Source organism: Agelaius phoeniceus, chromosome 35 (genome assembly GCF_051311805.1).
Source record: "Agelaius phoeniceus isolate bAgePho1 chromosome 35, bAgePho1.hap1, whole genome shotgun sequence".
Classification (NCBI taxonomy): Eukaryota; Metazoa; Chordata; class Aves; order Passeriformes; family Icteridae; genus Agelaius; species Agelaius phoeniceus.
This window is the reverse complement of record NC_135299.1, coordinates 1,508,354-1,522,272: the sequence shown is the minus strand read 5'-3', so window position 1 is coordinate 1,522,272 and position 13,919 is coordinate 1,508,354. Positions and strand designations below refer to the sequence as shown.

The 13,919-nt window shown below is 63.2% G+C and overlaps 1 protein-coding gene across 5 annotated transcripts in view; it reads left to right on the top strand.

Annotated features, from left to right (window-relative positions):
* BAZ2A (bromodomain adjacent to zinc finger domain 2A) overlaps nt 1–13,919 on the top strand; it is a 29,989-nt gene that overhangs the window by 1,496 nt on the left and 14,574 nt on the right. For all 5 annotated transcript variants that reach the window (XM_077192671.1, XM_077192669.1, XM_077192670.1 and 2 more), the window contains exons 2-19: nt 3,006–3,143; nt 4,842–5,438; nt 5,755–5,922; nt 6,836–7,021; nt 7,297–7,536; nt 7,620–7,680; nt 8,356–8,464; nt 9,125–9,226; nt 9,310–9,520; nt 9,610–9,671; nt 9,758–9,823; nt 9,925–10,116; nt 10,207–10,461; nt 11,420–11,634; nt 11,729–11,803; nt 12,604–12,766; nt 13,639–13,698; nt 13,776–13,911. In XM_077192671.1, the coding sequence (XP_077048786.1) occupies nt 3,008–3,143; nt 4,842–5,438; nt 5,755–5,922; nt 6,836–7,021; nt 7,297–7,536; nt 7,620–7,680; nt 8,356–8,464; nt 9,125–9,226; nt 9,310–9,520; nt 9,610–9,671; nt 9,758–9,823; nt 9,925–10,116; nt 10,207–10,461; nt 11,420–11,634; nt 11,729–11,803; nt 12,604–12,766; nt 13,639–13,698; nt 13,776–13,911 (3,034 nt within the window). In that variant the 5' untranslated portion in view covers nt 3,006–3,007. The remainder of the gene's footprint in view (nt 1–3,005; nt 3,144–4,841; nt 5,439–5,754; nt 5,923–6,835; nt 7,022–7,296; nt 7,537–7,619; nt 7,681–8,355; nt 8,465–9,124; nt 9,227–9,309; nt 9,521–9,609; nt 9,672–9,757; nt 9,824–9,924; nt 10,117–10,206; nt 10,462–11,419; nt 11,635–11,728; nt 11,804–12,603; nt 12,767–13,638; nt 13,699–13,775; nt 13,912–13,919) is intronic.

Sequence of the window (13,919 nt, the reverse complement as noted above, 5' to 3'; positions counted from 1 at the left end):
CAGCCCCGTTCCCGGTGCGGTTCCCCCGCAGCCCCGTCCCGGAGCTCGGGGGGAGCCCCCTCCCCTCAGGTACCGCCCGGCCGTGTCCCCCCCGCCCCACCGGGACCGGGACCCTCCTGCAGCGGACACCGAGCCCCGCATCCCCGGAGACCCGGCGAGGGGTCTGGGGGTGTTCTTGCCGCAGGGACCGGGGGGTCCCCGCCGCTCTGCGGGACCGCGGGGGGACCGGTCCCGTGTCCCCCCGGTGTGTCCGTGCCCGCAGGAAGTGGCCGGGAAATGGCAGCCGGTTGTTGCGTCTCGTTGTTTTTGAAACGTCCTTTTTAATCAGGTCGCGTCACGCTCCCGGGGCCTCCCGGTGCCACCACCGGGGCCGCACAACCGGGGAGGCACCGGGGAACGGCACCGGCTCCACGGCGCCGACAGATCCCCCCCCAGCCTGGAGCTCTGTCCCCCCCCCTCCCCAGCTCAGCTCCCGGGGACAGCCCCGGTGTCCCCGCGGGGATCCCAGGGCCCGGTGGTGCCGCTGCCACCGGGTTTGACACCGGGCGGGCGGCGCTGCCACGTCGGCCGTGCCCGGTGTGGCAGGGTCAGCTCGGTGCCACCTTGTCACCCACCATCGCTCCCCTCGGTGCCGCCATCCGAGGCTCTCCTGCCCCTCGCCCTCCTCACCGTGCCCGGCTCCGGTTTCTCGCCGTGGCCCAGTTTCAGCTCCCTGCTCAGGGCGGGGGGAGCGGGGCCACGGGAGCCCCGGTGAGGGTGGGAGGTGACAGGTGGCCGTGGATGGCCATGGATGGCCGTGGATGGCCGTGGATGGCCATGGATGGTGGTGTCCTGGCGCTGGCCGGGCTCCCAGCAGTGCCAAGGCCGGCTCTGCCCTCTGCCAGGCCTGCCACCCTGGAGCAAGGCTGACATTCCCACTCTGCTTTCATTTTCCCCCAGCCCCTTCCCCACGTTCCCAAACCATCCCAGTCCACCTCCGTGTGCCACCTGCAGCCTCCACCTGCCCCGGTGGCCCTGGCACATCCCTCGGTGGCCCTGGCACAACCCTCGGTGGCTCTGGCACAACCCTCGGCCTGCTCTGACCTCCAGAGCCGGCAGCGCCTTCCTGGCCGGCACATCACACACGGGGTGGGACCGGAAAGGCTTTTCCTTATCCAGCCCCGGTGTCCCCACAGTGTCCCCACGCCCGGGGCTTCCAGCTGGCTCAGGCCAGAGGCCGGTTCAGGCCTCAGGGGAGGCGGCCCCGGGTCCATCCCGGTTCGGCCGGGAGTTGTGTGGCGGCTGCGGCGGCTGCGTCACCGCCCATACGGGTTCCTCCGGTGGATGAATCACCCGGTGGCCCTGGCCAGGCTTTGGTGGCCCCTGCGGCCCCTGCCAGGGCACCAGCTGAGGGTGTGATGAAATCCGGGTTTCGACACGGGCTCTGCCACCATCGCTGCTGAAGTGCCGAGCGCGGCGGCCTTGGCCCTTCCGGAGAGGTCGGCGCCGCCTTGGCCGGTGGCAAGAGTGGCACAGCCGGTGGTGGCAGCTCCCTAGGGTGTCCCTGTGGGTCCCCACCAGCACTGGGGGCTCCCTCCTCATCTGCTGGGCCTGCAGGGCATCGGTGCCCTCAGTTCCCTCGTGTTCCACCCCGAGGCGGAGCCACCGGAATCCCTCCTTGTGGGTTTGAGGGAGTGTTTGGGGCTCCTGGGGGGTGAAGGTCACCAGGATCCTTCCTGGGCCACAGGCCTCGGGTTTGAGGGAGCATTTGGGGTTCCTGGACGATGGACCCACCAGGATCCCTCCTTGTGGCCTCAGGTTTGGGGGTCCTGGGGGATGAATTCACCAGGATCACCAGGATCCTTCCTGGGCCACAGGCCTCGGTTTGAGGGAGTGTTTGGGGTTCCTGGGGGATTAAAGTCACCAGGATCCTTCCTGGGCCACAGGCCTCAGGTTTGAGGGAGCGTTTGGGGTTCCTGGGGGATGGACCCACCAGGATCCCTCCCCGTGGCCTTAGGTTTGGGGGTCCTGGGGGATGAATTCACCAGGATCACCAGGATCCCTCCTGTGCCACAGGCCTCAGGTTTGAGGGAGGGTTTGAGGTTCCTGGGGGATGAATTCACCAGGATCACACGTGGGCCACAGGCCTCAGGTTTGAGGGAGCATTTGGGGCTCCTGGGGGATGAATTCACCAGGATCACACGTGGGCCACAGGCCTCAGGTTTGAGGGAGTGTTTGGGGTTCCTGGGGGATTAAAGTCACCAGGATCCCTCCTTCTGGCCTCGGGTTTGAGGGAGGGTTTGGGGTTCCTGGGGGATGAAGGTCACCAGGATCCTTCCTGGGCCACAGGCCTTGGGTTTGAGGGAGCATTTGGGGGGTTCTTGGGGGATGAAGGTCACCAGGATCCCTCCTTGTGGCTCTGGGTTTGGGGTTCCTGGGGGAGGAAGGTCACCAGGATCCTTCCTGGGCCACAGGCCTCGGGTTTGAGGGAGGGTTTGGGGTTCCTGGGGGATGAATTCACCAGGATCCCACCTGGGCCAGCACTGGGGTTTCAGCTCCCAACAAAGCCCAGCCTCAAACCCTGGAGCTGTGCCTGGAGAATGGGGTGTGGGGTCCCCTCCACCTTGGGGAGGGGGGGACACTGTTTGTCACCACAGGGTCATTGCTGTGCCTGGAGCATTGGCTGTGCTGGCTCCTGTTGGGGTCACAGAGTTGCTTTGGGGGGGTCTCTGTGGTCCTTGGCTGGGAGCCCAGGAGCAGCCACGGGATGGTGGCACACGGAGGTGACACCTTGGTGATGGCTGTCCCTGGGGTGACAGGCTGTGCTCGAGCAGGTGCCAGCTCCTCCAGCTGGGGTGCCTGGGCCTGGGCCAGGTGGCATCTCAGCCCTGGGGGGGCTTCAGTGTCACTGCTCACCCTCCCCAGGCTGGGGACCACAGGGAGAGGGTCAGTGGTGGGTGGGTCGCCACAGTGGCCACCCCAGTCCACACCAGTGACTGACCCCATCTTGTCCCCCTTGTTTGCAGAAATGGAAACAAACAACCATTTGAACTTCACTGGCCTTTCCTCTGCACCCGCTGCCTCAGGACCGAAACCCACGCCTGCCTCAGGGGACTCCCCCTTCGCCCACAGCTCCCCGCTCAGCTTCCCCCAGCAAGGGAAAAGTGAGTGACCCCACGGGGACAGGGGTGGCTGCGGGGGCAGAGGGGACACGGGGATGGAGGGGCTGAAGGGACAGAGTGGACACAGGGATGGGATGGCCAGGGGGGACACAGGGATAGAGGGGCTGCAGGGATGGAAGGGCTGTGGGGCCAGAGGGGACACAGGGATTGAGGGATGGAGGGCACAGAGGGTGGGAGGGCTGCAGGGACAGAGGGGACACAGGGATGGGAGGGCTGCAGGGACAGAGTGGACACAGGGATGGGAGGGCTGCAGGGATGGGGTGGCTGTGGGGCCAAAGGGATCGAGGAGCTGTAGGGACAGAGGGATGGGGAGGGTACAGAGTGATGGGAGGGGTGCAGGGACAGAGGGATGGAGGGGACAGAGGGATAGGAGGGCTGCAGGGACAGAGGGATGGGGTGGCCGTGGGGCCAGAGGGGACTCAGGGATGGGACAGAGGGATGGAGGGGACACAGGGATACAGGGGGTGCAAGGACAGAGGGATGAAGGGGACACAGGGATGGGGTGGCCGTGGGGCCTCAAGGGATGGGAGGGCTGCAGGGATGGGATGGCTGCAGGGACAGGGGGATGGGGTGGCCATGGGGCCAGAGGGGGCTCAGGGATGGTGGAGCTGCAGGGACAGGGATGGAGGAGCCATGGCCAGCAGCAGCTCCAGCACGGGGGGCCAGAGCCGGGGTCTGTGCCTCCCTGCCGCCACCTTGGCCTAGAAAAGCGGCCGTGCCAGCCCCAGGGCCGTGCGTGGATTTGGCCGCTCAGCTGATCCGGCACAGCCCTGCCAAGCTCGGCTAATCCCCGGCGTCCTGCGGCGCTCGGTTTGGCAAACGGGGATCTGGGGACCGTGCAGCTCCCCCCCCTTCCCTCCCTGCTCCTCTCCAGCCATGGGGAGGGGGGGACACACGAGCAGGGCTTTGGCAGCTGCCCTGCCTGGCCATTGATCCATCCTCAACCCCACTGGAGAGACCCCACGGTGCTGAGCCCAGTGCTGTGGCACAGCCGGTTTGGCAAACGGGGATCGTGCAGCTCCCCCCTTTCCATCCCTCCCTGCTCCTCTCCAGGGAGGATGTGGGGGGGACATCAGCAGTGCTTTGGCAGCTGCCCCACCTGGCCATTGATCCATCCTCAAACCCACTGGAGAGACCTCACGGTGCTCAGCTCGGTGCTGTGGCACAGCCGGTTTGGCAAACGGGGACTGTGCAGCTGCCCCCTTTCCCTCCCTCCCTGCTTCTCTCCAGCCATGGGGAGGGGGACACCAGCAGGGCTGTCCTTGCCTGGCCATTGATCCATCCTCAACCCCACTGGAGAGACCCCACAGTGCTCGGCTCGGTGCTGGCACAGCCGGTTTTGCAAACGGGGATCGTGCAGCTCCCCCCCTTCCCTCCCTCCCTGCTTCTCTCCAGGGAGGATGTGGGGGGGGGGACACATGAGCAGGGCTTTGGCAGCTGCCCTGCCTGGCCATTGATCCATCCTCAAACCCACTGGAGAGACCCCATGGCGCTCACCTCAGTGCTGTGGCAGAGCAAGTTTGGCAAACGGGGACTGTGCAGCTCCCCCCTTCCCTCCCTCCCTGCTCCTCTCCAGCCCTGGGGAGGGGGGACACACCAGCAGTGCTGCCCTTGCCTGGCCATTGATCCATCCTCAACCCCACTGGAGAGGTGCTGACCTCCCTCTGCTCCCTCCCTCAGGTCTGAACGGGGGCATGAATGTCAATGGCTTCTCTACTGTATCCCACCCCGGTACTTCAGGGACCTTCTCACCCGGCTCTGCTCCCGCCGGGGCCCAACCCCTCCGCACCTACGACTGCCTGTGGGACTACTCACCCTACACACCCGCCGGTGGTGGCGGCCTCAAGGACGGGGGAGGCCCTCCCAACCTCGGACAATTCCCCCTCAACGGCGTGGCCGGGGGGTCCCGGCCGGCCTCGCCGGGGCACGGCACCAACCTGCGGGCAACCGGGCAGGAGCTGTGGGGCAACGGCACCGCGGGGCCCATGGGGCTGAGCTTCGACTCGCAGGAGCTCTACGACTCCTTCCACGAGCAGAGCTTTGAGTTGATGCAGAACGGGCCCGAGGGATTCTACGCCACGGGTCAGTCCTCAGCCGTGCTGAGCTCGGACACGCAGCCCTTCCCGCTGGCTCCAAACGAGCCAGAGCCCAGCCAGGGAGACGCCGAGGGTGCAGCCAAAGAGATGCCCAGCACCACCACCAACACCACCAGCAGCACCATCACGGAGAACGGGGGTGGGCTGGTGGGCAGCCAGGAGCTGGAGGAGGCACAGCCAGGTAGGAGCCCTGAGGGCTGGCAGAGCTCTGGGATGCAGTGCTGGGGCCCTGGCAGGTGGGTGATGGATCCTGGTGGAGTTGGGCATAGTTCCTTGGGGAATCCCAGCTGCTCTGACTCCCCTGCCCAATGTCCTGGATGGGGTTTGGCCGCTCACAGCTTGGCGTAGGCGTTGGGATCTCATAAAACCAGGCTGGGTGTCACCACCCCATGCCATGGAGGGCTGGGTGTCCCAGCACGGGGACCAGCAGTGGGCATCCCCCCAGCTCTGTGCCCATCGCATCTCAGGGTCTGGTTTTGGTCGATTGCTCCCTTCAGACCTGAAGATCTGCAGCTACAATGGGGCCACAGCCACTGGCACGGGGTCGCTGGGGCCGGAGGGGGCCCGCAGGTGCCTGGGGGAGGCATCACCCATTGCCCCGCGGCTGCAGGACACCCACATCCTCAGCGAGGACCCCCTGGAGCCCTTTGAGTCCCTGGCCAGAGGTAGGGGGAATGCCGAGGGGGGCACAACCATTCCCTGTGCGGGAAGCAGAGCCAGCTCCTCTCCATCCCCGTGTGGGGATGGGGTGGTGGCCATGGGGATGCCGTGGTGGCCGTGGGGATGCAGTAGTGGCCGTGGGGATGGGCTGGTGGCTGTGGGGATGCTGTGATGGCCGTGGGGATGCTGCAGTGGCCGTGGGGATGGGGTGGTGGCCATGGGGATGGGGTGGTGGCCGTGGGGATGCCGAGGTGGCCGTGGGGATGCCATGGTGCCGTGGGGATGGGTTGGTGGCCGTGGGGATGCGGCGGTGGCCGTGGGGATGCCATGGTGCCGTGGGGATGGGTCGGTGGCCGTGGGGATGCCGTGGTGGCCGTGGGGATGGGTCGGTGGCCGTGGGGATGCCGTGGTGGCCGTGGGGATGGGTCGGTGGCCGTGGGGATGCAGCGGTGGCCGTGGGGATGCAGCGGTGGCCGTGGGGATGCCGTGGTGGCCGTGGGGATGCCGTGGTGGCCGTGGGGATGCCGTGGTGGCCGTGGGGATGCGGCGGTGGCCGTGGCGCTCTCCCGAGGCAGGGGCGGGCCCGCGTCCCCGGCTCGCTGCCGGCTTTTCCTTCCCTGCCTTCCTTCCCGTCCTTCCCAGCTCCGTGACGAGGCGGTTACTCAGCGCCTGAACTTCCGCGCTGCTGAGCATCGCCACGGCCATTTTGGGCTCCTCCGCTTCCCAGAGGAGGAGGAGGAGGAGGAGGAGGCGGAGCTGGGGGGGGGCGGGGGGGAGGAGAAGACGGGGGTACCCAAACCCCTTTTAACCCCTCTGCTGCCGGAGCCTTTTCATCCCCTCCACACGCACCCTATTTCCCCCTTGAACGGAGATGTTGCTCCGTGCGCCCCCAACCCTGGTGCTCGCCCCCCTCCCCAGACCCCGGCACCGGCGACTTGTACGCGATGGACGACTCGCAGCTGGTGAGCGACAAGTCCTCCTTGGAGGAGCCCCCCGACCTGGCCGCCAGCCCCCCGCTCCACGCCGGCCCCTTCAGCCTGCTGCCCGCCAGCCCCGAGCCCGCCCCGCTGCTCGATGCCCCCGGCTCGCCGCCCGCCCTGCCCGGTACGTGCCGCCCCCCACACCGGGAGGGGACGGGGGTCTCGTTCCCCACCAGGGATGCGCCGTGAGCCCCACGGGGGTCACCCCACCGGCCTCATTCCCCCACCAGGGATGCACCGTGAGCCCCACGGGGGTCACCCCACCGGCCTCATTCCCCCACGAGGGATGCGCCGTGAGGGTCTCCGTGGCACCGGCGAGGCCCCCGGGCAGCGCAGGGAGGGAGGGGACGCGCGGCCCCGGTGACGTGTCCGGTGACGTTCCTGACCTTGGCTCCTCAGGCGACAACGGCGAGCTGAAGAGCGGCGACCACGCGGGGCTGCGGGACTCGGGGTCCCTGGAGCTCGACCCTCCGCTGGAGCCGGACTCTCCGGCCCCGTCTGCTGAAGAGGAGGAGGAGGAGGAGGAGGAAGAAGAAGAGGAGGAGGAGGAGGAGGCTGCCGACAGCTGCCCGGAGACTTCGGCCGCGCCGGGAGAGGGAGAGAGCGAGGAGCCGGCCCTGCTGAGTGCCTCGGGGGCAGGTGTGGCCGCCCCCCAGCCTGGGCTGACCCCCCCGGTGCCCCCCGCCCGCCAGCCCATCGTCCCCTCTGTCCCCTCCCCGCAGGTGATGTCCCTCGGCGGCGCATCGCCACGCAGGAGGAGGTGCGCTTCCCGCTGCAGCACGGGTACGTGGGATGGCCCCGACCCTCTTCCCATTCCCTCTGTCCTGTTCCTGTCCCCCTCTGGCCGTGCTGCCCCCGACCCTTTTCCCATTCCCTCTGTCCTGTTCCTGTCCCCCTCCGTCTGTCCTGCCCCCGACTCTTTTCCCATTCCCCTGTCCTGTTCCTGTCCCCCTCCAGCCGTTCTGCCCCACAGCTCTGGTGTCCCCTCCCACCGTCCCCTCCCCATCCTGCCTCAAAAACTACCAAAACTACCGTCCCATTCCCACCATCCTGCTCCTGAAATTATCCCTGTTGTGTCCCCCTCGTGTCCCCATCCTGCCCCTAAAACTACCGTCCCATTCCCACCATCCTGCTCCTGAAATTTTCCCCATCCTGTCCCCATCGTGTCCTCATCCCCTCCTCATCCTGCCCCTAAAACTACCGCCCCCTTCTCACCATCCTGCTCCTGAAACTATCCCCGTCCTATCCCCATCGTGTCCCCATCCTGCTCCTGTCCCCACCCCTTTCCCATCCTCCCCCTCTCTCCCATCCCTTTCCCATCCTGTCCCCATCCCCAACTCCTCCCACCGCTCTGTCCCCGACGCTGTCCCCTCCCCATCCTGTCCCTGGTGCTGTCCCCTCATCCTGTCCCCTCCTCATGCTGCCCCACGGCCCCCGGGCTGACGCTGCCGTGCCCAGGTGGAGGCGGGAGGTCCGGATCAAGAAGGGGAACCATCGCTGGCAGGGTGAGACCTGGTACTACGGCCCCTGCGGGAAGAGGATGAAGCAATTCCCGGAGGTCATCAAGGTACCACCCCTGGGGACACCAAATATTTGAGAATATTTGGGGTATTTTGGGATATTTTGGGTATTTGGAATGTTTTGAGGCATTTGGGACGTTTAGAATACTTGGGGTAATTGGGATATTTTGGACATTTGGGGTATTTGGGGACATTTGGGGTATTTCGGATATTTCGGGTATTTGGAATATTTTGGGGTATTTGGGACATTTAGAGTATTTGGGGTATTTGGGCTATTTTGGGACTTTTGGGGGATTTGGGAAATTTAAAATATTTGGGGTGTTCAGGAAATTTAAAATATTTGGGGTATTTAGGACGTTTGGGGTATTTGGGGACATTTGGGATATTTTGGGTATTTGGGATATTTTGGGGCATTTGAGGTATTTGAGAAATTTAGAATATTTGAGAATATTTGGGGTATTTGGGGACATTTGGGAATATTTGGGACATTTAGAATATTTGGGGTATTTGGGCTGTTTTGGGACTTTTGGGGTATTTGAGGTATTTTGAATATTTGGGACATTTTGGGGGAAGTTATGGGGAGGGAGGCGGTTCTGACCCGCTACAACCCCCCCCAAAAACCCGGGGATTGCAGCTGATGGAGGCTGTGGTGAACCTGGAAGACTGAGCTTCCTCACAACCTTCCTCCTCCTCCTCCCTGTCCCCAGTACCTGAGCAGGAACATGGTGCAGGACGTGCGGCGCGAGCACTTCAGCTTCAGCCCCCGCATGCCCGTGGGAGACTTCTACGAGGAGAGAGACACGCCAGAGGTGGGTCTGGGGGCTGCTCAGCCCCCCATGTGCCCCCCAACTCCTCGCTGTGCCCACGGGTGACCCCGGTTTGCGCCCCACAGGGCGTGCAGTGGGTGAAGCTGAGCCCCGAGGAGATCCCCGGGCGCATCCAGGCCATCACGGGCAAGCGCGGCCGGCCCCGCAACGCCGAGAAGGTGAAAGCCAAGGAGCCCCCGGCCACCAAACGGGGCAGGGGCCGCCCGCCCAAGGTCAGGATGGTGGATTTGCTCAGCAAGACGGACGCACGGCTGCTGAAGAGGCTGGAAGCACAAGGTAACCCCCCCTTGCCATCCCCTGTGGGGAGCTCCTCACACGCAGCCTGGTGGGATCATGGTTCATGTCCGCTTTGTGCCCCCTTCCAGAGGTGCTCAGCGAGGAGGACAAGCTGAAAATGAGCAAGATCAAGAAGAAAATGAGGCGGAAGGTGCGGGTATGGGGATTGGGGGGGGGTTTTCCCTGGTGCAGGGGGTCCCTGAGAAATCCCTGGATTTCTTCTTGTCCTCCCTTCAGGCCAAGAACAAGCAGAAGCAGGAGGCCAAAGCTCCCAGGACCAAGGAGGCCAAGAAGAAATCCAAGGTGAGCCTGGGGGCAAAGGGAGGAGATGAAAAATGAAAAAATAGATTTTCCCCCTTACCTTTTTTTTTTCCCCTCACACACACATCCGGGCTCTGACTCAGGTCAAGGAGAAGAAGGGGAAGCCAGAGAAGGGCAAGGACAAGGCCAGGCCCAAGGAGAAGAAGGCCAAGGGAGCTCGGAAGGCAGACAAGGGGCTGCTGGCCCAGCGGCGCCTGGAGGAGCGGCGGCGGCAGCAGCTCATCCTGGAGGAGATGAAGAAACCCACCGAGGACATGTGCCTGGGGGACCACCAGGTGGGCTGTGCTGGGGGGCTCAGAAATGTCACCCCAGGGAGCCACCGGCTGGTTCTGACTCCCCCTCCCTTTCTTCTCCCTGATCCACAGCCCCTTCCAGCCTTCTCCCGCATCCCGGGGCTGGTCCTGCCCAGCCGTGCCTTCTCCGACTGCCTGACGGTGGTGGAGTTCCTGCAGAGCTATGGGAAGGTGCTGGGGCTGGAGCCAGCACGGGACGTGCCCACGCTGGGAGCGCTGCAGGAGGGGCTGCTGGGGGCGGCCCCCGGCGCGGGGCAGCTGCAGGACCTGCTGGTGAGGCTGCTGCAGGCGGCGCTCTGCGACCCGGGGCTGCCGCCCTACTGCCAGGTGAGACCCCCTGCCCCGCCAGGTGAGACCCCCTTGATAGGTGAGACCCCCTGCCCTGCCAGGTGAGACCCCCTGCCCTGCCAGGTGAGACCCCCTTGTAATGTGGGACCCCCTGCCCTGCCAGGTGAGACCCCCTGCCCTGCCAGGTGAGACCCCCTGCCCTGCCAGGTGAGACCCCCCTGTTAGGGGAGACCCCCTTCCTGCCAGGTGAGACCCCCCTGTTAGGTGGGACCCCCCTGTTAGGTGAGACCCCCCTGTTATGTGAGACCCCCTTCCCCGCCAGGTATTAGGTGAGACCCGCCAAAGTCAGACAAGTCCTTCCTTTCCCTTTTACCCCTTTTCCCCCTTCCCTTATTTTTTCCCTTCCCCTTTCCTTTCTCCCTCTTCTTTTCCCTTTCTTTTTCCCCTTTCCATTTTCCCCACCCATTTTCTTCCCTCCTCTTCCTCCCTCCCACTTTTCTTTCCCCCCTTTTCCTTTCCCTCCCTTTTCTTTTTTCAATCCTTTTCCCACCTTCACCTTTCTTTTCCCCTTCTCTTCTTCCCCCCATTTTCCCTTTCCTTTCACCCCTTTGTCCTTTCTTTTCCTTCCCTTTTCTTCCCACCACTTTTTATTTTTATCTCTGCTTTCACTTTCACTTTCCTTCCCTCCCCTTTCCTTTTTTCTCTCTTTCTCCCTTTTTCACCGCCTTCCCCTGGCTGGAGCTGTCAGTGCCTGCAAAACTCAGGACAAAGAATCCTGAATTCGGGATTAAAATTTAGTATTCTTTGTCCTGAGTAAGAAAAGGGCTCTCCCTTTCTTTACCTGTGGCCATCCCCCTCCTCAACCCCAAGCATCTTTTAGGGTGTCCCCCCCATCCATCCCTGTGCCAGGAGCACCTGTGGGCAGTAACCCCCTCCTGACAAACCCCCGTGGGGGCAAGGAGGAGACTCCCCAAACCTCTCCCTTTGCTCTGGGCAGTCCCTGAAGATCCTGGGGGAGAAAGTGTCGGAGATCAGCCTGAACAGGGACACGGTGTCGGAGGTGCTGCGCTGCTTCCTGACGGCACACGGGGCGGGCGCGGATCTGTGCGAGGGCCTGCGCACCAAACCCTTCCAGGCGCTGCCCCCCGAGCTCAAAGCCTCCATCCTGGTCTTCCTCATCAACGAGCTCAACAGCAGCGCCCTCATCATCAGGTGGGGCTGGTTGGGAGGGCAGGGAAATGCCTCTGGTTTGGGGGGCTGGAGTGGATCCTGCTTGCTGGAGCCATCCCCGTCTCTTGTTGTGCAGTGAGATCGACAAGACCTTGGAGAGCATGGCCAACTACAGGAAGAACAAGTGGATCATTGAGGGGCGGCTGCGCAGGTGGGTGGGGAGGGGGCTTTGCTTTCAGCCTCAGCATCACCCCCTCTGAGTGATGAGGTGCCTCAGGGTGGGCAGGGGGATGTCACTAGGACACAAAAGCACACGAGCGCACGCACCGCTGCTCTCAGGGTGAGGAAAAAGGGAAGTTTATTTTCTGACTCCAACATTTATAGTTTCCTAAAAGTGACAGTGGATTGGAGGGTGAAAGTGCCACCTCTCCTGTGACACTGGACAAACCAACAGTCCATCAAATTTCTCCTCTTCCATGAAAGAATGCAAAACAATGAGTTATTTACAGAAAGCGTGTGAGAATCCGGCTGTGGGATTGAGGGGCTGCAGGGTTGAGGGGCTGAAGAATTGGGGTTTGTAGGATTAGGGGGCTGTGGGATTGAGGGGCTGCAGGGTTGAGGGGCTGAAAAATTGGGGTTTGTAGGATTAGGGGGCTGTGGGATTGAGGGGCTGCAGGGTTGAGGGGCTGAAAAATTGGGGTTTGTAGGATTAGAGGGCTGTGGGATTGAGGGCTGCAGGGTTCAGGGCCTGAAGAATTGGGGTTTGTAGGATTAGGGGGCTGTGGGATTGAGGGGCTGCAGGGTTGAGGGGCTGAAAAATTGGGCTTTGTAGGATTAGGGGGCTGAGAACCAGGTATGATAATCTTTGTGGGTCCCCTCCAGAGCAGAATATTTTATACTTTTCTGCGTGACAAAGTTTGCTACAAGAACATAAACATCAGAAGGCTTAGAAAATCTTAAAAAATCAGGGGGGGGGACAGGTAACCAACACCTCCACCTGTGTCCTGACAGGCTGAAGGTTGCCCTGGCCAAGAAGACAGGCCGTCCTGAGTCGGAGATCACGGGGCTGGAGGACGGGCGGCGCCGGCGCAGCTCCCGCCTGACCGAGGACGTGGGGCTGGAGATGGAGGAGGAGGAGGAGACCCGGGGGAGGAGATCCCGCAGGGAGGAGGAGGTGGGGTGCTCCAGGCTCTGTTGTGGGGGGGCAAAAGTGAGGGTGCCACCTCAGGGGTCTCTTCCCTGACTGATCCATCCCCAGGATGGAGCTGCCTCACATTGGGTGCCAATATATTGGAATTAAATCCCAATAGAGCCAAATGGGATGTGCCTGGGTTTGCCCAGCCCTTGCTGCTTGACCAAGGGCAGGAGCTGTGGTGGTTTCACCTCAGAGACACCTCTGGCTGGCTGGGTATTGCAGCAAAAGTGAGGGTGCCACCTCAGGGGTCTCTTCCCTGACTGATCCAGCCCCAGGATGGAGCTGCCTCACATTGGGTGCCAATATATTGGAATTAAATCCCAATATTGCCAAATGGGACATGCCTGGGCTTGCCCAGCCCTTGCTGCTTGACCAAGGGCAGCAGCTGTGGTGGTTTCACCTCACAGACACTTTTGGCTGGCTGGATTTTGCAGCTGGGTGCTTGGGACAAGTCCAGGCTTGCAGGAGCTCAGGTTTACCTCTGGTGGAGAAGCTTTAAGGTGATGATGAAGGAAAGGAGTCGGTTCTGCTGGAGGGTTTGGATCCAGAGCTTTATTCTGGCCTCTGAATGTAGCACCAGCTCCAACAGAACTCCCTGAGCCCGAGGTTGCTGCTCCTCTTAACCCCAGGGAGAGGGGCAGGGAAGGGTAGGGAGCCACCAAGCAGGGACAGGAGGGGAGGTCTCAGGGCTCAGTCTCAATCCCCCAGGGCTGAAAGGCGTCTTTTGAACTTTGCCAATCACTCTGATGCCTTCTGGAATGCCAAGATTGGCAGGCAGCACTCAGCAGGGGCAAGGGAAGGGGAAAGGAGTGGTGGGGAAGGAGCCGGGGTAACTGAGACACTTTCCCCAGATGGACACGTCTGCATCCAGCGTGCCGGAGCTGGAGCGGCAGATCGAGAAGCTGGCCAAGGTGAGCTGGTGCTGGAGGGCTGGGGCTCAGCCCTGCTGGGGGGCTGCAGCCCCCTCACCACCCCCTGCTCTCCTCAGAGGCAGATGTTCTTCCGCAAGAAGCTGCTCCATTCCTCCCAGACCCTGCGTGCAGCCTCCCTGGGCCAGGACCGCTTCCGGAGGCGCTACTGGGTCCTGCCCCACCTGGGCGGAATCTTCGTGGAGGGCGCCGAGGGTGAGTGG